Source organism: Hemicordylus capensis, chromosome 2 (assembly GCF_027244095.1).
Source record: "Hemicordylus capensis ecotype Gifberg chromosome 2, rHemCap1.1.pri, whole genome shotgun sequence".
Classification (NCBI taxonomy): Eukaryota; Metazoa; Chordata; class Lepidosauria; order Squamata; family Cordylidae; genus Hemicordylus; species Hemicordylus capensis.
This window is the reverse complement of record NC_069658.1, coordinates 74,410,558-74,433,320: the sequence shown is the minus strand read 5'-3', so window position 1 is coordinate 74,433,320 and position 22,763 is coordinate 74,410,558. Positions and strand designations below refer to the sequence as shown.

The following is a 22,763-nucleotide window of genomic DNA, read 5'->3' as shown; positions in this document are numbered from 1 at the left end:
TGACCTTGGACTTAATCTTGAGTGGTGCCCAGGACCTGGTGCAAGATCAGTGGATTCTGGGTCAGTGATTATTTTCTGTTCATTTTTGGACTGTGTTTGAAATGTGTGTTCTGTGTTGGGAAGGACAGAATCCCTTTAACTGTGTGCTTCTGCAGTGTTTTTCAAGGCAGGGTTGCAAGTTGTGTGTATTCTGTGAGTGCAGCTTGTCTTGGACATAGGGAACAATGGGGAAACTCAAAACACCCCATTGTTCCCCATGGATAGCTTCTAGGGACACCAAAGTGGGTTGTGTGGTAGCACATGATGGGTGCTACCTAGCATCCAACCCACAAAAGAAATGGGCAACCGGGTGATTTTAAACAAATGTTTAACCTTTTCCCAAACCCCTGCTAACTGAACAAAGAGGTACCTCTTTAAAGTGGTGGTTCTTTTTATTTAGCAGTGGGGAGAACAACTGACCCTATCCGTCCTCAGCACAGCATTCCTCCAGTGGCTGTTGCTGGTGTCTATTTTATGTTTCTTTTTTAGACTGTGAGCCCTTTGGGGACAGGGAGCCATTTCATTTATTTATTTATTTATTCATTCATTCATTCATTTCTATGTAAACCACCTTGAGGACTTTTGTTGAAAAGCAGTATATAAATACTCATCGTATTCGTATAGCCGAAACACTCGAAATGTTTCAAATTTTATTCTGTCAGAAAACCCAGTTTGACCATTGTTTTAACGAAAAGTTTCAGCCATTTGCATTTTGTTTTGAGCTCAAAACAAAATGCAAAATCTGTTTCGTGCACATCCCTAATATCTATGCTTTAATTAGCAACCAAGCATTCCAGCTCACTCATCTTGGCTCAGAGGCTTCTGGCATTAGTATATAAACACCTATACACCTAGTCTCTTACCAGGCGTTGGTGTGCGCTATCTCCCTTACACTCATTAGACCTTTTTGACCAGCTGTCATGTGTTTCTGTCTGCTCTACAGCTGGTTCTACTCTTTCCACTTCTGGTTAATCTGAAATGTAAGCAACCCCACACCTTAGGGGATTTTGCTTGCTGAACCAGATACCACCCAGTTCCCGTTGGCAACCCCCCAGGTGTCGTTTTAAAAGCTGTTCTGCAACCTTTTTGATTTTAAGCACCAGCAGTCTGGTTCTATCTTAGTTCAAGTAGAGTCCATCCCTTTTATACAGGCTTTGATTGACCCAAAATATATCCCAGTGCCTAACAAATCTAAACCCCTCCTCCCGGCACCATTGTCTCATCCACGCATTAAGACCCCTCAGCTCCACCTGTGTCACTGGCCCTGCATGTGGAACAGGTAGCACTTCAGAGAATGCTACCCTGGGGGTCCTGGACTTCAATATGCTACCTAGCAGCCTAAATTTGGCTTCCAGAACCTCCCCGACTTCATTTCCCCTCATCATTGGAACCAACGTGCACCACAACAGCTGACTTCTCCCCAGCACTGCCTAACAGCTTATCTATACATTGCATGACGTCCTCAACCTTTGCACCAGGCAGGCAAGTCACTGTGCGGTTTACACATGGGTCACAAACCTCTCTTTGCCCCTAACGATCGAATCACCCACTACTAGGAGGCCCCCAACCCCCAGAGGAGTATCATCTGTGTGAGAGGTTATGGGTGCATCACACAAGGAAGAGGTCTCTTCCAGTGGTTCCTCTAATTTTTTTTCATCTCTGTAGAATGAGTTTTGTTCTGGGTGGCAGTATCAAGGCAGTGTCTGCGTACCTTCCTGGGGCCTTCCTGATTCAACCTGAGCGGGATCTAAAATGAGCGGACAGCCAAAAACTTGTGAGCGTGTGCACGTGCACACACCTTAGAGGGAACAGTGGTCCTTCTAAGGGAGCATTCCCCTCTTCCTTAGAATGATGTCTTCCTTCCCTGAGACCTTCATTCTCCATGACGGCAGAGGAGCAGTCAGTCTGGGAGTGGGATGCCTCTATCACATCTATACATTGTATGTGGATGAGGGGCTCATCCACATACCGCTCTGCCTCCTGCTACCTCCTCTGTCCCCTTCCACCTCCTCCAACCACTTGCCTCATCCTCTGCTGCTTTGATCTGCTTTTCTATGCCTTTCAGTTATCCTTGCCCCAGCTTTCCTTCCCTTGGCCCTGCTTCACCAGCTTCTTTTCTAGACTCCTCCTGTTTTAATCTAGTCTCTACTCCTCTTTCCCTTCTCTTCCCTTCAGCATCCCCACATGCCCTCAAGTCCAGTCATTTGACCAATCTGAGGTTTGTAGAAGGAAAGTAATTTGGCTCCAGGGGAATGACATTCAAATAGGTTCACAATGTAGGAACAGATTTTCTGGAATGAGTTAAGGGCTCCCCACACCTTCCCCCCCTAAACAGAATAGATTGGCAAAAGCCATTTCTTCCTCTCTGTGATTTAAAGATTTGTGTCCCATCCCATCCCCCCTGCAATGTCCTTTCTGGTATGGAAAAGTGAATTGATATTGTCTACATCTCTTGAAGAGAGCATTATCTGAAGTGTCAGATCTTTGTCTCTTAAGCAATATGCACATTATGCAATGAATTGTAATTTATTATCATGATTTTGTAGTTGACTGTTTCATCACCCTAAGGCAATGCAAAACAATTTCCAAAATTTAATTATTCATGAGCAACTAACAGTGCAATTTCTCACTGTGTGTGGTTGTATCACATTTCACTGTCCAGTTTAGAATCTGAATTACTTTTGTGGCCCTGTTCAATTTCTAGTTTGGGTTCTTTTTCTCTTATTCAACTCGGGGGTGTTTTTGTTATTAAAATCTGAGGCTCCTAGTGTGTAAAAAAAAAATATATATATATATATATTTCCTTCTTTCAAAATGCCATATAATCCAATACGAGCACCCGCTAAACACTTTAGATAATTAACATTACATTAAAAATATCGTTTGCGAGTCATAAAAATGCACCAGATGGAAGAAAATATCAAATTTAATTGACAAACAGTCCTTGTCCACAAAACCTTTCTTAAGGGAAGCTACAGATTATTCTGATGTTTTGTTGCACTATGCTTGAAAATAAAGTGAAGCTACATGATAACAAATGTTACATATAATCTCCTCTGATAATGGAACTTGAAAATTACTGAATGTAGATGTGGCTTTGTGACAGGATCCAAAATTTCAGGCATGGCCTCCTTTGCAAACTTGAATATATCTTATTAAAGTCAGTAACAAGGAGAACTTTTGGTCAGTATAAGATAACTTCATTGGTCTGAAAAGAACAGCTAACTCACATTCAGAGCAGTGCCCCACTCACCCAGGAATGGGGCACCTGTTCTGGTTCCATCCCTCTAAGCACTGCATTGACCTTATTGGAGAGGCACATGGACTCCTAAGAATAGGAAGAATGGGAGAGGCATGGCTAAGCGCTGACGCTATTCTTAGGAGACACAGAGCCTCTCCAACAGCGACAAGGCAGTGTTTAGACAGCTCAAACCAGTGCTGGCAGCCTATTCTTGAATCAGTGGAGTTCTGCGCTGTACGCCAGTCATTGTATTTTGCATCTCCATTGCAAATAAAGGTCCTGTTGTCACACAGGTGCCTCAAGCAAGCAAGAGGGCTCTGTGTGCTGCACTTTGCCTAGAGGCCAAAAACTTGTTCAAACAAATATTTGGAGGGTGTGCAGCAGGGGCGTAGCAAGGTTGGAGTGGGCCCAGAGACAAGATTTTAAAATGCGCCTCCCCTTCACTGAAGCTCAGCTCATGAAGTAAAGAAATCTTAAATGAGGCTGAATAGTGGTAACAAAAAGCATAGTAAAATTTATATATATATTAACCAGGGGTGTAACTATAATAGGGCAAGGGGAAACAGTTGTCTGAGGGCCCACTGCCTTGGGGGCCCCCTCAGAGGCAAGTCACATGACTGACTCCCCCAGCTGCGCACCCACCCAGGCTTCCTTCGGTTGTATTCATCCTCCAAAACTGATGTGAGTGTTAAGACCTGGAGCTACCAGAACAGCATGTCTTTCTCTAGTACCATTAAATTGACTTGCATTGTCCACAATTCACAAAACCTTTTTGAAAATAATTTAGGCCAGTGCCACAAGGGCAGAAAACCACAACAGGATGATCTTTAGCAAATCTCCGTTCCAAAGGAGAAGAGGGCAACACATTAAACTGGGCCTGAGCAAATGAGACCTGAAATTTAGAAAAATGCTGTGTTGTTAAATAATTAGCACCTCTATCTCCCCAAGGTGGCAAAATCCCAAAACATAAAGGGGAGCAAGTCCTATTGGCCGAAGACATAAGTTCCTGTCGCTCAATATCGTGCAACCGGAGAAATAATATTTCCTTCATCTTATTATATTCCCAAGTAAGGAGTTCTGAAGGAGAAAGGCCCAGTTGAATAATTTTATTATTTACATACGTTAGCCAAGGGTTGGGATAAGAATCCACCCATAAATATTGGAAAAAAGAAAATTCCTGAATCTCTGAACAGAGTTTACTCCATCTAGCAAAAGTAAGCTCCCAGGCTTTACAGACAATAGAGAAAGGCCCAGATTCCAAGCACAGAGCAGAATAAGGCACACACCTAGGCAATGCAAAGATTGCTCTTGGAAAAATAGACTGTACTTTCTCCAGTTCAGCTGTTACTCCCTGGATCCATAGCGGGACTCCAAAAAGTAGTTGGGCCACGATCTTAGCACGAAATACCTGGAGTGCCATGGGAACAAATTGGCCCCCTTTAGAGTAGTAAAATCGCAAAAAGGCACTGAGAATATTGCGGGCTTTATGAATTGAAGACAGCCTGTGGGTTTTCCAATTTAGATTATATTGAAATAATATGCCTAAATATTTATAGTTGTAAACCTGCTCAATGTGGTTCTGATTTATTACCCATTTATATAATTTCCTGGATTTAGAGAAAACCAGGACCTTTGCTTTTTTGTAAACTGTTAGTTTGTTATCATTACAGTAGCCGGCAAAAGCGCGCAACAGTCTTTGCAGACCTAATCTGGACTGTGATAACACTGCTGCGTCATTGGCACAGAGTAAAATGGGCACTCGTTTGTTAGCCAGCTTCGGGGCATGGGAATCCACACTCTCCAGAGATGGAGCCAAATCATTAATAAAGATTTTAAACAATGTTGGGGCCAAGACACAGCCTTGTCTAACCCCTCGAGTAGAGGGGATAGAATCAGTTAGGGCCCCATTGATAGCATATCTAACCCGTAATGAGGAATTGGGAGTAAAACTGCATCATTAAAAATAGCAATCTCTTGTCTACTGTTGTTTTTCCAAGTTTGGACCATAATAAATATCTGGAGACAGAATCAAACGCAGATTTTAAGTCCATAAAGGCAACAAAAAATTTGCATTTGGGGCCGCTAGAGTATTTCTTTGCTAGATGGCTGACATACTATGCAAACTTCCATCCAATGAAATGTGTGCACCATTTCACAGAGTGCACTTGACAAATGGAGTTGTGCAATGAATGGTCATTGGAAAGAATGGCCATCCATTGCGAAGCTGCACTTGTGCTATTTCACATTATTTCATGCAAAAGCACTTTTGAGCAATTGTGTGCACCCTTCATTACAATGCAGACAGAAGTTTGCATAGTATGTCAGCCAGATCTGTGTTATAGAATTTCTGCATTTGGGATCTGAATCCATGTATTTTAATGTGAATTGAATTGTTCTTATTGTGGATTGTGTATCTATCTGTTTGAAGGAATGCCAAAACTAGAAATTGCATACCACTAAAGCAACTGACAATATACAAATAGAAACCTAACATACTATAAGAAAGAAAGGAACATACCACAGTACCCTGGAGTTCCACAGACTGTTTTCATGGTCACTTGATCTGCAACAATCTTGGAAAGTCCAAAATCAGCTGTTACACACAAATCAGAAAAGTTGATTTATTTATTTTCTTGCGATGTGCAGTGGAATTAAATGAGTAGAATATTTTATTTTATCCTTTGGATAGTGTTACATCAAATTAATCAAAAATAGGATTCAGAAGTAAACCGTTTTTGGCTAATTAAATAATCCCATTCTAAACTTATGAAATTATGTTCTTAATTCCAGTGTAATGCTGTCATTTACAAAGGTAGAAGAATGGATAGGAGCTGGAAATCAATAATTAAATGTGGAATCAAAATTTCTTTTCTTTAAATTAATATATATAATATTTAATGAGAATAGCTACTAAACATCAAAATATTTACAAAAGTCACAAGAAAAGGGATCTCATACTTCTTGGGAAAAACAAGAAGAGGAAAAACAACAAGAGCTGACATGATGCGCACTTAGTTGGTGCAACTGATTTTCCCACACTTGAGCAACACAAAGAGGCTGTTCACATGAGCAGCCCTACCCAGGTTTGGACAGCCCTAGGGTTGCTCATGTGAAGTACCGGGATCAAAGCTGATTTCGGTGCTACCTCGCCAGATAGCCCAGGAATTCCCCCCAGGCTTTTACCTGGGTAAAAGGGCATGAGGGCGCCCTTTTACTCAGGTCACTGGTCATGTGTGATAGACACAGAGCTGGGCACCTAGAGCGCCTAGCTTGAGGGAAAATCCTTCAATGCACCACACACTTTGCATGGTGCATTTAGGAATATCTGGAGGTTGGGCTGTGCTTTCCCGGCCTCCAGAAATCCATGCTGCCCAGAGCATGCAGATCACGTGGGTGCGCAAGCTGTGCATCCCACACAATGTTCCTGGTTGTCTGGAGGGAAGTTAAGACCAATCTTACCTTCCCCTCTCCCCTGCACGCCTTCCCCGCTGGGCTGCAGTGGTCATGAGAACAACATTAAAGTCTGGCTACAACCAGAAGTTGAGTAACAAGTTTTGTGTCATCTTTCAATACATGTTCTTTTATGCATCCAAAAAGAATGATTTTAGAATAAAATGACAATTCATAGCCCATTATATTGGGAGAAGGAAAGGCTGAAAAGAGCAGGTTTTCAAACTCTGCCCTCACCCTTGCTGCATGAGTGGTGGAGCTGAGTTAGCGTCAAACTCTTCAAAAGCACAGTGCTTCTCCTGTAGTAGGGATGTGCAAATTGACTCGAGTACAAATTGATTTGTACTCGAATCTAGCTGATTTGGGTGGTTTGGAGACAAAACAAATCACCCCTGTGGTCCATTGGCTAGATTCGTGTGCAAACTGAATCGCGCCCGATTCAATTCAAATCAATTCAAGATTCAGATCCCTCCTATTAATTCCCCCAGATCCCCAGTTTCCATTTTTTAAAAAAGCTAAGCTCTAGCCCTTTATACACCAAAGGATCCAAACACTTGAAAAATAATGACTGTACATTTTGCTCCATAACTCCACTTCTACAAGGGCTAGAGCTTAGCTTTTTAAAAAAAATGAAAGCTGGATGTCCGTTTTAGGGTTAGGAAATGGCAACTTTGAATCTCCATTTTTTCCTATGGTGGAAATGTTCAAAATCAGTAAAAACTAAAGAAATTCATTAAAAATCAACCAAGTGTCCCACTGCCTTGGAATCTGGGTGGTAGGTGGCACCCATGGGGACCTACTCACCACTCAAATTTGGTGCCCCTAGGACTTTGTGAAGTGGTCTGAATCAGTCTGAAACTGAACCAAATCTAAGCAAATACAAACTGAATCTGGGGTGATTTGGAGGGGGTAGATTTGGATACAAAACAAATCAGGTGTGATTTGTTTTGGGCACAAATCGAATTTTTAAAAATCAATTTGTGCACATCCCTATTCTGTAGCATTGGTGCTTCATTATTCTGGATGTCAGCCACTGTCATCAGTTAGATGGTAAATATATTTAAAACTTGATGCACTAAGCTTCCATCTAAATTGTAGCTTATACAAACTTTCCTACAGCGAGGCAATCATAATATTTTAAAAAATCATTTCCCCCAAATCAATATCTTATTGATCTTTTAAAATCAATGTTCAAGTTCAAGTTCTTTAATGTTACAGCCACAAGCCAAAACAAAATAAAAAGTTTACAATTATACAACAATAAGTAGAGTATATATAATTAGAACAGGTTAAAATTAAAATTAATTAAAAAATTTTTAACAGACTTTTTTTTAAACAGACTTAATCAATGGATTTATTAGAATGCTGCTCCACTTAAATTTGTATTTGGCTCTTACTGAACTTAAACTCATGACATTCCTAAATAGAAAAGGAGTGTATTAAAAGGGGGTGGGGGTGACATTAAACATGTTTCATGGAATGAGAATATGTGCTGGCTCACAATGTGAACCCTTCTAAAGACAACAGGCCAGTGTGCTTCACTGTAAGTCTCTGGGGCCAGTGGTAGCCCCCATCAGTCCTAAGTGTGGCCCTCTGATGAATTGTTTGCTGGGTCTGTGTGAAGCTTCAGACAAAGCGGAATCTCTACACAATCCTCCTGGCACCATGCAGAGATGATCATACTCACTGTGCAATGCTGTGCCATGCCCAGTGAGGGAGTCCTTCAAGGGAAATGAAGGGGAGTCCTTCAAGGGAAATGGAGCCCTCTTGAGCCCCTGCACCATTTTGGAAGGTGTGCATGGAGTGCTGGGAAGTGTAGCCCATCCCTGTGCTTTTCTCATAGAGATCGTGAGCCTTCTGTCTCTCTTAATGGCCCTCCAAGCACTGAGAAAAGCACATTACTGTGCAGAGGTTGGCGGGAAATGGCACTGGAGTTTTTTTGCCAGTGGCCCCCACTTGAAAAATAGTGAAGATCACTGCAATAGGACCATGCTTCTCAAATGAAAACAAGCACATAAGGCTGCTACAGAGGATCTGGAGCAGAAATTAGATTTCCCACCCCCACAAAAAAGAGGGAAAGAGAAAGATGGAAATCAAAGAGGGAAAAAGGACAGAGCAGAAACCAGAAGGAATAAAAAATGAGACAGAACCCACGCAGTACCCACAGCCCCATTGTACATATTACTTGAGGATCTCAAATAACATATCACATATATTAAGGCCATTCTCACGACCGTTGCAGCCTGGCAGAGAGGATCTTACCTTCCCCACAGACGATAAGGAGCCTTGTGTGGGATAGCCGCGATCCATGCTGCTCTGTGCAGCACATATTTCTGGAGGCTGTGAAAATGTAGCCTGGCCTCCAGATATCCCTAAAAGCACCGCATGAGGAGTGTGATGCATTGAAGGATTTCCCCTCAAGCTCTAGGCACTAGGACTACCCGGCGAGGTAGCGTTGGGATTGGCCTCAGTCCTGGTGCTTCACACAAGCAGCCCTACCCAGGTAGGGCTGCTCATGTGAACAACCTCATTATTTGAGAAGAACTTGAAAATAACTGATTTTAAGTTATTTAGGTGATGATTATGTATTCCCCCCTTATAACTGAAATATGCTCAGTCGTTGATGCAATATAATGTAACCATTCATTTGTTGATTATTTCTAGAACAGACTGCACTGCAGTGCAGGGGGGAAAGAAAATGTGGACCACAGCAAATATTGTCACATAAAAGCGTGTGCTGGTTAGGGATTACTTTACAGAGATCATTGTAATCCAAAGAGTTCTGTAGTGTACACTAAGATCTGGGAAGTAAGGGTGCCTCGTTCAGTGTTTGGTAATGGTCTGTGCATAATGGGAAGAACATGAATATATGAGCATCTCCCAGCATTGAATCAATGGGGCAGCTGCACTAGGGCAGTGACATGCAAACTAAAGCTGCTATAGGAGAATACTGCATACCTATTTTTAAAGGTGCATCTGGAGCTGGTGTTGCATATAGTAGATTTTCTGGTTTCAAATCACGGTGAACAATTCCATTGGCATGGAGATACTATAAGGAATAAGTGACAATATGCAATGTTTAAAATATATATTTGTGACGTTCAAATATCTTCCTTTATAACATCATACTTGCAGTGTACTGACTACAATTCCATGCATTCAGAGGAGAGGAACCCAGTATTTGAAAGGAAAAAAAAGGACTTGTTATCTTGAGTCCTTGAAATGCAACATGGAATCCCAACAGGAAAATTAAAATGTAAGAGGAAAGAATGGCTCTGAAGTTTTAAAAGAAGAAACACATATCAGAGGAGGTTATGAATAATTCTCTTTTAAACTACATGGTGACTTCCAAAGATTTCTGTGTTTATACTAGATGTGGAGAAATCAAAGACAGATAATAAAAACAGGAACAGGCAGGATCTACAAGCAACTTTATTCTGAATTATTGCAAAATATTATCTAGATTTATATCATCTCGAAACTGATAAATGTATACATTTTTAGAATAACATGAACAGTCTCACATAGGTGCTCTACCATAACTCTTTTTAGGTGTTAGGAAACCGTGTATTCTGTATGTGGTTCTTTGAGGTTTAGAACCTCAGTTCTCTGGTCTAGCTCTATGGTCCTTTGCATCTGCTTTGTATGCAAAAGGTCTCAAGTTCAATCCTTGTCATCGCCCGGTAGGGATGGCAAATACCGATCTGAAACCTTGGAGAACTGCTGCCTATCAGTGTAGGTTAGGGCTGCACAATTTTGGCCTCCAGCTGTTGCTGGGCGGCAACTCCCCTCAGCCTTCACTGTTGGCCACTGTGGCTGGGGATGATGGGAGTTGTAGGCCAACAGCAGCTGAAGCGCTAAAGTTGTGCAGGCCTGGTGAGCTCGATGGGCCAGTACTGAGCTAGATGGACCAGACTCAGTATAAGGCAGTTTCCTGTGCTCCTACGTTCATGGTACAGTGCCAACAGGAGTGCACCAGCAAGTCCCACCCCCTGCATCAATGCATGCCTTAACTACCACCACCCAGGAGGCGGGGGGCGGTCGCTTTAAGGCACGGGGAGGGTGCCCTTACCTCCCCCGCCATGCTTTCCTCTCCGTCTCTGTGTGGGGCAGCTGTATACCCTCTTGCCACCCCAGTCAGTGTAAAACTGGAAGTGGCGGGTGTGTATGTGTGGCAAGGAGTGGGCTAGAGGGGCCGGGGGAAATGGTGGGGGTGAGTGAGGGATGAGGCAGCAGCAGACAGAGGCAGAGCTGAGGGGGATAAGGGTGAGAACAGCCTGATATGGCAGGGCGGAGGTCCAATTAGCGGGGGTGTGGGATGCATCAGTTGTCAGGAGGGGTTTAAGGCAGGCTCAGTCAGTGATGAGAGGCAGTTTTGAGGATGAGTGGTGGAGGCCTCCAGAGGGAAACTGCCACAGTGACCCCAAGGAGCCTGGAGGAGGAAGCTTCAGGTGAACCAAACCCCTCCCCTCAAAAACTCTGAGGCCCTCCCTGGGGGAGGTGAGAAGGAGAAGTAAACAAGAGAGTGGCTGTGGAGAGACCAGTGTCGTGGAGAGACCAGTGTCGTGACACAGGTTTGGAGCAAAAGTTGTCCTGGGCTTAACCAAAGAGAGTGGTGCATAACAAAAGTGACTCTCCAAATCCAAAGGAGCTCCTCTGATTGCATAAGTGACATACAACATTGGAAGGATCCATCTATTCCTGATCTGCAGTTGTGGATAATTGATATGTGCTCCCTTACAATCATTTGAACTGACCTTTTTTCAATGGAATGGTAAAGAAGAGGAATTTTCAGCAATCTGGTCTAATTTCAATGAATTGTTAGTATTGCGAAGAGTTATATCCTTAGAGGACAAGGCCGTCTACGTGGCCAAAAATGCCGGGAGGGGGAAGGGCTGGCCGGGAGACAGGCTCCTACCCGCCTCCCCGCACACGAGCAGATGACGCAGAACGGCTCTGCCGCTCGCGTGGCACGCAAGCCACACCGCAGCAAGCAGCAGAGCAGGGAGCCGGAAGAGGAGCTCTTCCAGGATCCCTCAATGCACCTCACCAGGTGTGCAGTGTATGGAGGGATCCCCCCAGAGCCAGGTGCTCTTGCCACCCGGCTCTGTGTGCACTTAGGCTGTGGGCAGCTGTGGGCAGCCCGAGCCCACACACGACCCCAGCGCCAGGGTAAAGGGTTAGGTGGGGTGGAAGTCTAAAAGGGTTGGGTTAGATGGGGCGGAAGCACTGGGATTAGGAGCAATCCAGGTGCTCCACACAAGCAGCCTAACCCAGGCTGGGCCGCCCTAGCCAGGGTTAGGCTGCTCCTGAGAAGAGCTGTGATTTCTTTCTTTGTTGTACTGGTTCATCTATTGGTTCATATTTGAGATGAGTTCCTCACACCATTGGTTCAATTATTTTTGATTATACATTGCGTTATTTGATTTTATGTTGTATTACTTCAATTGAACAAAGGGGGGGATTAAAACTGCTTGTTCAAGATTTTATTCAAGCTCCTTTCAAAAGACATTTATGGCCCACTAAAGTTTATATTATTATTTATTTTCCTTGTTCACCACGTTTCTCATACTGAATTGCAACCGACAATACTTGTGGCTTTGCACTGTGAGACGTCTTCCACTAGTGTTTGGGCAAGAGTCCATGGAACGTACTGGGACCATCTGCAGTACAATTTGAATTCTGTGGCATTTCTGAATATCCTTTCAATACTACCATTTTATGGGACAGATTAAACTTCAAGGAACAATGTTTCTACAGTATACTGCAGAACTAAAATTGGAACAGAGACGAAATCTCCATCACGGCTGTTCTGTGCAAAAATTCAATTAGATTTTCTTATTTCAGAAGCCACAGATAATTTACCAACATTTATTTAGGCTACAGTCATAAATCTAATTCCTGTGAATAGATTCTTGTGATTAAAAGGATAGTTTGTAATATAATGGTTTCAGGAACTGTCCTTATGGAAGCTACCTTATTATTAAAAAGATCTTTTTAAAATATGGCCAAAAAGCTGTCCTCATAGAACAAGATATTTGTATTAAAATAATAAAGGCATTTCATATAAATAACATCTCCTTCATTATTTATTATAGTAAAAGGTCAGTTTTGCAGAAGTCTGTTTTGTTCTAATCCTGCTTTATAATCATCCCTTTTAAATTTGTATCTTTATACATATGGAACACTTCTGGGCCCTGATCCAGTTAAGCACTACATGCACATTGCGGGAAACACCTTAAGAGAGCAATCTTATGCATGAGTACTTAAACGTAAGTCCCCCAGTCGGTCAATGGGACCCACGTAAAAATCACAGGGAGACATGTTGCTCCACTGAACAAGAATGCAAAGCCAAAATAACATAAAGCTAAAGTAGGGTGATATCCTGGATAGGACCAACTAAAATATCAAAGAACTCAGCAAGGTTTTGAGTTTTCCAGAACTCTTCTTCAGGCTGGATATCACGCAAAACAAAAGAGAGAGAGAGGAAGTGGAAGGTGAATTTGGACATGATGGAAGAGCTCCAAGGTCTTCGGTTTTGAACAGTCTTGACATGGAGTGCAAGAGGGTGTATACAGACTTACAACCAGGTACGTGTGAACAGGATTGTAGCCAAATCCTATGCACACTTCTTCTGTATATACATAATATAAACATTGGGCAGGATAATTTAAGTCATGGCTAAGCAACATTGAAATAAATGAGACAAGTTAATCATTATTAACTTAAGTCCCATTAATTTCAGTGGGATTTAATCATAATTAACTTAGTCTGGATCCTGCCACCATCAATAATAATGATGCATATGAACAACCAATAATTATCTAATGGATACAGTAAAAAATTGATGCCTTGGTATCTTAGTAACATATTATGTTATCATCTCATTCAATTAATATTTAACATCACTCCCATTTTTACATGTTTGAAAACTCTGAAAAGGGACTATAGTCCAGTGACAGAGCATATGCTTTGCTTGCATATGGTTCCAGGTTCAATTCCTGGCGACTCCAGTTGCAACCATCTCAGGGCATTGGGAAAGACTTTGGAGAGCTCCTAGAACAGAAAATATTGTGCTAGATGAACCAGTGCTCTGATACAATACAAGGCAGCTTCACGGAGTCTTGGAAAACATACCAGCATGACAATTTCTTTATTTGCCATGGGTAAATAAATCAATTACAAATAAAGAAATTACAACCCTTACTAAACAAATTCTCATCCAGGAACTAAGCTGTACCTAAGTAATAACCTCTTAGGCAGGGGTGGGTGGACTTCAGGTTTGTTGGATCTACTTTGTTTTCTGAGAGAGAGAGAGACAGACAGAAAGAGACAGAGAGAAAGAAAGAGAAAGAGAAAGAGAAAGAGAAAGAAAGAAAGAAAGAAAGAAAGAAAGAAAGAAAGAAAGAAAGAAAGAAAGAAAGAAAGAAAATGAAAGTTGCCTGTCCTCTCTTAAATGCCCTGGACCCAAGCCATTGAGGGCTTTATAGGTAATAACCAGCACTTTGTATTTTGCTCAGAAGCCTATCAGTAGCTAGGTGCAGTTCTTTTAAAATCATTGTTATATGGTCCCTTTGGGTTGTCCCAGGGACCAGACTGGCTGCTGCATTCTGTACCAACTGTAGTTTCCGAACTACGTACAAAGGCAGACCCACGTAGAGTGCATTACAGTAGTCAAACCTGGAGGCTACCAGTATATGCACCACTGTTTTAAGGTCATTTACCTCCAGAAATGGGCATAGCTGATGTATCAGTCATAGCTGATAAAAAGCACTCTTGGCCACTGCCTCAACCTGAGAAACCAGAGTTTTGAATCCAGGAGCACTCCCAAGCTACATGCCCAATTTTTCAGGGGGAGCAGTGTTCCCTCTAATAGGGATTCCCATATGTTATTGACTACAATCCCCATAATCCCCAAGCAAAAGCCATTGCAGCTGGGGATTCTGGGAGTTATAGTCAACAGTATCTCAGAATTTCTGTTAGAGGGAACACTGAGGGGGAATGTAACTACTTCCAGAACCAGCAGATCTAAGCCATCTAAATCCGGACAAGATGGAGGTAATGTTGGTCAGTAGGAGAGCCAATCGGGATGAGGTGTCGGCTCAGATGATCTCATCAAGCGGGCAGCAACCCTTGGGAGCAGGCAGTCCCTCAGGTATCCCGGGCCCAAACTGTTAAGGGCTTTAAAGGTCAAAACCAGCACCTTGAATTGGACCCGGAAACACACTAGTAACCAGTGCAGATCTTTCAAAATAGGTGTGATATGGTCACACCAGGCAGCTTCAGATAGAACCCTAGCTGCTGCATGTTTTACAAGCTGCAGTTTCTGGATATTCTTCAAGGGCAGCCCCACATACAGCACGTTACAGTAATCCAGCTGTGACATGACTAAGCATGGGTAACTGTGGCCAGATCTGCCTTATCGAGAAAGGGACGCAGCTGGTGCAGTAGCCGAAGCCGTGCAAAGGCACCCCTGGCCACTGCCTCCACCTGAGCTTCCAAAAGCAGAGCTGGTTCCAGTAATACCCCTAAGCTGTGTACTTGCTCCTTCAAGGGGAGTGCAACCTCATCAAGAACAGCTAGAATCACCTCATCCCAATTCTCTTTTGCTGCCCCCAGACTTTGGAATACTCTCCCAGTGGGCATTCACTCCTCAGACTCCATCACAGTTTTTAGAAAGCTTGTTAAAACTTGGCTTTTTATCTGGGCTTTTACATGATTGTTCTATTGCTGCTTCTGTGTGTTTTTATCCATGTATAGTTTTTATGTTTGTATTTTAGATATTTTAAATTAGATTTGTTGTCATATTTTTAGCTTAATACTTTTAACTGTCATTTTTATTATATGTTTTTTAACTTTTGTAAACCGCCTTGGGATTGTTTTTAATGAAAGGTGGTATATAAATTTAACAAACAAACAAACAAATAAATAATTCTCTTCAGTCCCAATCCCCCCATAGACAGTACCTTCATCTTATTTGGATTCAACTTCAGATTGTTATCCCTCATCCAGGCAAGCATTTAAGGAGGTTAAGCAATTTCATGATGAGGTTGAGACGGAGAAATAGATCTGGGTGTCATCAGCGTATTGATAACACCCTGCTTTAACCTTCTGATGATCTCTCCCAGCAGTATATTGTAGATGTTAAAGAGCATTGGAGATAGTATGGGGCCTTGTGGAACTCCATACTTTAGTTCTTGCTTCGCAGAGCAGTGGTCTCCAAGTGACACCATCTGGAATCTACCAGAGAGGTAGGAACAGAGCCACTGTAAAACAGTGCCATCCAATTCTACCTCATTTAGGTGACTCAGAAGGATACCATGGTCAATGGAATTGAAAGCCGTAAAGAGATCCAAAAGGTTCAGTAGAGTCAAACTCTCTCTGTTGATAGCCAATTGGAGATCATCCATCAGGCCGACCAAGACAGTCTCAACCCCATAGCCTGCCTGAAATACGCCTAGTTTGAAATACGCCTAGATAATCTGTATCATCCAAAACTGCCCGGAGGCAAGAGACCACCACCTGCTCAATCACCTTGACCAACCATGGAAGATTATAAACGGGTCTGTAATTAGCTAACTCTGAAGGATCCAATGCACGTTTCTTCAAATAAGGTGTAATAATAGTCTTCTTAAGACAGGGAGACATCCTTTCCTACCTCAGAGAAGCATTTATAATATTTACCAGACAATATTTACCCTGATAATACAATTACCAGATGAATTAAGACAAGTCGGGCAAGAGTCAAGAGAACAGGTTGTGGGACATACAGTCCAGAGCAGTTTGTCTACATCCTCAGTAGTCACAAACTGAAAGTGATCCAGTCTAATCCTATAAGAGGAGTTGCTTGACTCTGCAGTAACTGTGGAATCCAGTTTGGTGTGAATACGAGAGATTTTATCTGCAAAGTCATTGAAGAAATCTCAGGGAGTGACTGATGGTTCCAAGTTCAAATTCAAGGGTGATGGGGCACATACTAGCCCAGGCAACTCCACTTAAGGGACAGGATTTCTCTGAGCAGAGGCGGCTCAAGTAAAGCCCCCTAAGACATGGAGCCATGTATTACCTATCTGTTTTAGGCAGGCAGTATGCATCATCTGGATTTGCTGGCCCCATCTTTCCCTTCCAGTTCCCAGCGCAGGAAGGGAGAGGCAGTGCCAGCAGCTCTGGATAATGACACGTGGTCTGCTTAATACAGGCAGCAGCAGCCCCCCAGCCCCCTGAGAGTGCATGCAACACCTGGTGGGATAGAGGGAAGTTGGGTAGCGTCAGAGCCAGCTTCTGACTGCCCCACCTCAGCCACCAGTGCTGATGCTGCCCATCTTCCCTCACGTTCCTGGTGTCATGCACACTCTCCTGCGGCAGGCATGGGGGGTGGGGACCAAAATCAAACAACTACAGGTGTGGCAGGGAAGGTGAGAGTGGCAAGAGGCTGGTGAGTGATGTGCGGGGTGGAGCGGGTTGCCCTCACTTGCTGCCCTGTGCTGCCATTGCCTCACCTTGCCTCGTGGCAGAGCGATCTCTGCCTCCAAGTCTGAGCATATGCTCCATCCAGAAATTTGTTTCCAGTTCACAGAAATGAGCTCACAGTCATCTCACATACATTCATTCCTGGTTTTTCTCTAAGACGTCTTTATTTAATCAGCCTGATTTTGGTGCACAGGTGGCGGGGCTTTGTGTTATTCTGATGTTAAGCAACTGGAGTGAGAAACTCTTGTCATCTATTGCAAATAACCCAGATATTCCTTCAAGGAATTCATGATGGTATATGTAGGGACTCTCCACAGTATCATCACAACGACCATGTGAAACTGATTAAGCTTGGGGCTCTGGTCCAAATCCACCTTGTGAACTTCATGGCTAAGCAGGGATGGGAACTTATGTCCTTCCATTTAAATCCTAAATTACTGATCACTACCCTACACTTGCCTACATCCAGAATAATGATGGGTGCACAGAAGAACATTTCTATGCACACAATGGGGGGAAATACCATATTTGCTGATTCTCCTTTCCCTCTGCAGTCCTCTGTGCTCAATAAAATAAGTCCCTCCAGGTCCCACAAACCTCAGGGACATATTTTCAGGAGGGACAGAGGGTGTTGAAGGGAAAATCAGAAACAATCACTGCTAAAAAAGAAATTATTTTACTAGACATACATGGCAATCCTAATATATACTTGGAATTAAGTTGTATTGATTTCAACCTAAGTTGCATCCAAGCAATATATTTGGGATCAGGATATACATTAAGAACAGCTTATCTCCATTATGAAAGGGAGGCCAGAAAGCAGAAACTACAGGCACAGGATTTCTTATTATATAGGTAACCTGCTTGCATTTTTAAAAAAAATAAAATTATACTTGAGTACAAATATGTGTGTTTTGCTAGTGAATGCTAGGTGATTTTTGAATGTGTCTGAATGGAAGAGAACAATTTACATCACACGAACTGTTAGCAAATTCAACAGCCTTATTAAAGTCCCTTTTTGGGTTTTTTTTTTAAATGTCTAAATGCTACAAGGTTAGAATTTTAAGTAGTTCAGATGTGAGCCTGGAATACTAAACATAGGAAAATGCAGAATTTTTGAACTTAGATTTCCAATTGACCTGTCGACCTGTCAGGTAACATAAAGATCAGAATATTTAATAAGACACACATTTACATATAAGATAAATGTCTAATTAAATTTTAAGGGCCGAATCTCTTAATACATGTTGACTATGGTGTTCCACAGCTTTGTATAAAATTTGCTTGCCACTGTTTAGAACGCTTACTTCCAATTCCTACAAAATATTATGAGCATTGCAATAATTTATGGGTAGCAGCCACAGTGATGTGTATAGAATGAAGAATTAGTGGAAACTATTCTCTCCCCATCCTTTCCCCCACAGTCACTGGAAAAGCTGTTCGTGAGGGTTGAGGGACTCTCAGCAACAGTGTGGGATGCTATGTCAGTGGCTGCAGGAAGAAGGGGGCAAAGCACAGAGACACCTTCCATTCCACTAGCAGAAGGTGGCTCCATCTGGCTTCCAGGCATAGCATTCCATGCTGTTGCCAAGGGTCCCTTCACCCATGGGAACAGCTTTTTCTGGCTGCAAGGAGAGAACTGCATCTATAAGCTCTTCATTCTGCATGTGCCACTGTGGATGCTACCCTGTATGTTGAGTATTTATATTTTTTGAGCACTAACAACTGCTCCAAATCTGAATGCCTCATTCAATTTCCTCTCAAATCCTTTCCTCTGACTTCCTTTATTTGTCTGCAACTCTGGCAATATAAGGTTTGCCATCTGATACTGTATGCCCATCCGGTTCATAATCTTTCTTTCTCTGCTTTCAGAAGTTTCGGACATGTGCTCTGATAATTCCATCTTAGCCCAAGTAATAACTGCATGAATCTGAAAGCCTATTTGCTCTTCTCCCCCCCCCCCCCGCCGCACAAACAAATTGCTCCAGTAGAAGATATCATCTTAATAGCTTCTAAATCTATTTCAGAAAGCACTGTTTCTGCAAAGCTCTGCAATAAATGTGGAAATTTGGCCTCTTTTGATAGCTACCTAAACGGCTGTGGGAGAAAAGTGTGGCATTCTGCCAAGGGTCCATGGTTTATTACCTCATGTTTACTTCTGGACCAGTCCAATATGAATTGCAGACCAATTCTTCCTCTCTTAAGCAGGTCTTTTTAATCTTTAATTCACATCTTGGTCTTTCTCCCAAGGTTTTGAACAGTTCATTGCAAAATTTCTATTCATAACTTTTCTCCTTTTCTGCTGACATTATGTATGTCCTCATTTTCTTCCTGTCTTCCTTCTTTTCCTATTGCCTGATATTTCCTCTTTTCCGCTCAATCCAATCTGCAATGAAACACTCCAGACCCTTCTCCTCCTCCAAATTCAATTATCCCAGTTTCTCTCTCTCTTATCTCTTGTAGAGGATTTAAAGCCTTTGTCTCAGAGCCAGCTCACATGAAGAAAATAAATGCCGAATCATCCCTGCTGAGCTGCCTGGCTAGGCTTCTCCTAAAACTATTCTGTATTATTGGTAGATTCAAAATGCTGACACCACCACCCCTTTTGTCTACAGAAACTCTCTGGGCTTGGGGCGGGATAACCCAGGTGCGGGCATGGAGGGAACCTCTCTTAATTTGGCTCTTGGACAAGTACAAAGATCTTCCACATGCAAGCCTACACGTGGTGAGAAAACTGATAGCTGCTGAATGCTTGAGGATGTGTTTGCACAAGAGAAATCCCTCTTTTGCCCCCGCTTTCCTGAGTTAAAAACCAACTTGGAGAGGATTGTAAAAAGAAAAAAACCCTAAAAAACAGTTTTACTCAATTACTACAGATTGCTTCCATCTGAGGCTTTCTCAGCTTTTAGATATAGTTAAGAATACTTAGTAGGATTACAAAAATAGGTTATCTTAAGGTACACTTAAATGTTTACAGAGGCTTTCGCAATGCCCTAGGTGTATTGAGCATAGGCTAGTGTTTCTTATTTCAATTACGTTGCAGGTAAACGATAATAGAACTGTATCCAGAGTATGCAGAGCTGTCATAAATCTGTTAGCTTGGCTAACCCAACAGGATTTACAACCCCCTTCAGCACTCCCCCTGTGAGTTAACAGAAAGTAGCAGTGAAGCTACACAAAGGAAAATAAAAGGCTCAAAAAGGAAAATAGTAAATGAATTAAGTCCCCTGAACTGAACTAGGTTTCCCCCTCTAACAATAACTGAGTAATAACTGAAAAGAAAACACAGAGCAAAAGAATGAAAAGAATGAAAGACACCAGAACAAGGAATTAATGGCACAAAGTGGGAAAGCATAAACAAGAGCAAACTAGAACTCAGAAAAGTTGGGAATTCAAAATAGCACACGGTCTGCGGTCAGCGAAAGTTGCTAACAGCATCTGAGCAATTGACAGACTGCTAAATATATATGGCTCAAGAGAACCAGCAGCCAATCAGGCTTCCCTGAGTCAGCACTTCTGCTTCCTCTCTTGTGATCTCCTGCGCCTGTGTGATTCCCACTGAGCTTCCCTCTTGAGACATCTTCTCAAGACAGGTGAAATCCCAGCCTCCTCCTCCTCCTCAAAAATCATGTCTGGCAGCTGTTCCGAATCCTCAGCTCCAGAGTCTGGTCTCCCTGCCAAATGCTGTTGCTGTGCCTCTGAGCCCTCACTAGCAGGTGAATCCTCCCGTTCCTGCTCTGACTCTTCTGAGTCAGAAGTCTGAGCCATGACAAGAGCACACAGACCAAAGAAATTTAAGTTTCTAATGCAAAGTCTGACTAAACAAACTTTCCCCTAAATTAATCTCCCCAAAGCCAAAGCTTTGGCTCCTTGCCTTGAACTCACCAAATGCCTGATGAGAATCCAAGCTTTCTGCCCTCCTGTCTTTCAAGGATCTGCAGAGTTATTCTCCTGCTGCAGCCAACCTCCATGGCCACATGTCCTCCTGTACATCTCCCGCCGAGAACTTCCTTTAACAAAGAAATCCCTTCTTCCTGGCAACAGCTATCTAGGTCCCACCCACCTGGTGTGCTGATTGGCTGAGTCCTGGAGTTCACCATCCTGTCAGTCAAGACAGGGTTCTCTTGCTGTTAACTCTTAACAGGGAAGAGAGGCTGGTCATGACACCACCCCCCTCCTTAAATTGAGACTGGTGGCTAGAAATGGGAGTTGGTAGCTCTTGTCTCAAAAGGCATGGGAACACAACCCTTAACTTCCTAACTTATCTATACATACAAAACAGTAATAAACAATAACATGCCAAAATAACATTTGAATCACTTGCCTGCTGCCTCCACCCTCCCCAAAAGTCCTTTTTGATTCTAATGGAGTCTTCAAAGGGTTCCTGCGACAAGGCAGCTGTCACGATGTTTTTCTACTTCTTGTTGTGATGAGCGCCCTGTAGCCAGTGGTTCTCCCCCCCCCCACTTCTTGTTAAGGACCATACCCAGCTGTGTAGCCTGGTCTGGGCCCAATGGCATCATCTCTGCCTCAGTGCCCCTCTCAGACGCATCTGTGGGCAGAGTGCCAGTTCTTTTAATGTCTGGGGCTTGGAGGATGGGGCTTTTACTGAGGACTGCTCTTAATGCCTCAAAAGCAGTTTGGCGCACCCTCCCCCACATCTCCACATTGGGTTTCCTGGTCCCAACTGTCCTGAGGACCGGCACCTATTCTCTGGGATCAAATACACTCTCCCTGGCATGTAGGCCATGCCAGGCCTTCTGCTCTGTTTGGGCCTCCCGCAGATTGTGCTGCTCAAGGGAGAGGGTCTTTGTCTGTGTGTCTTGGAGCTTTCCCCCAGAGTCCAATACAAATTCTCCAGGGGGAGGTTTCTTCCCCCTCCCACTGACATTGCATCAGTTCCAAAGTCCCTCTGGCATTTCTCCCATGGGCTAGCTCAAAGGGAGAATATCCTAGGCTCAGGCGTGGCACAGCTTTGAGGGCTTCCAACAGCTGTGGCAGCTCTAAGTCCCAGTCTTTGGAATGTTCATTAATAAACTTCTGGATGATGGCCCCCAAAGTCCCTTGGGCCTCCCCCACTGATCCACTTGTCAGGTGCTGGCCAGACACCAGGGTGAGATGCTCCACTCCATTGGTGCTCCAATGATTCTCCATCACCCCATATATGAAACTGACACATGCATCAGTCAGGACTTCCCCTGGCCAACCAATCTTAGCAAAAAAGTTCAAGAGGGCCTGACTTAGTCTTTGCATCTCTCTGGCTCTGGGCAATTGCCTTGGGCCACCTAGTGGCACAGTCCACTAGAGTCAGTATGTATTGCTTTCCCCGAGGGGTCCAGGGTTGGACAGGCTCCAGGATGTCTATGGCCACTCTGTGGAATGGTGTGCCTAGGCCAGACAAGGGTTGTACAGGTGTCTGCCCTTTGTCCTGGCTCTTCCCCTCCCTCTGGCAAATCTCACATGACTCCACATACTTAGTCACGCCCTGGCCAAATCCAGTCCATTAAAAGCTTTTCCTTAGTCTCTTCTTGGTTTTTCCCACCCACATGTGTCCATTTGGGTG

General features: G+C 43.3%; 1 protein-coding gene across 6 annotated transcripts in view; it reads right to left on the bottom strand.

Annotated features, from left to right (window-relative positions):
* The window catches only part of CAMK4 (calcium/calmodulin dependent protein kinase IV), a 169,288-nt gene that overhangs the window by 22,198 nt on the left and 124,327 nt on the right, over window positions 1-22,763 (bottom strand). For all 6 annotated transcript variants that reach the window (XM_053292291.1, XM_053292293.1, XM_053292292.1 and 3 more), the window contains 2 exons: window positions 9,689-9,779; window positions 5,799-5,873 (listed from right to left, as the gene is read on the bottom strand). In XM_053292291.1, the coding sequence (XP_053148266.1) occupies window positions 5,799-5,873; window positions 9,689-9,779 (166 nt within the window). The remainder of the gene's footprint in view (window positions 1-5,798; window positions 5,874-9,688; window positions 9,780-22,763) is intronic.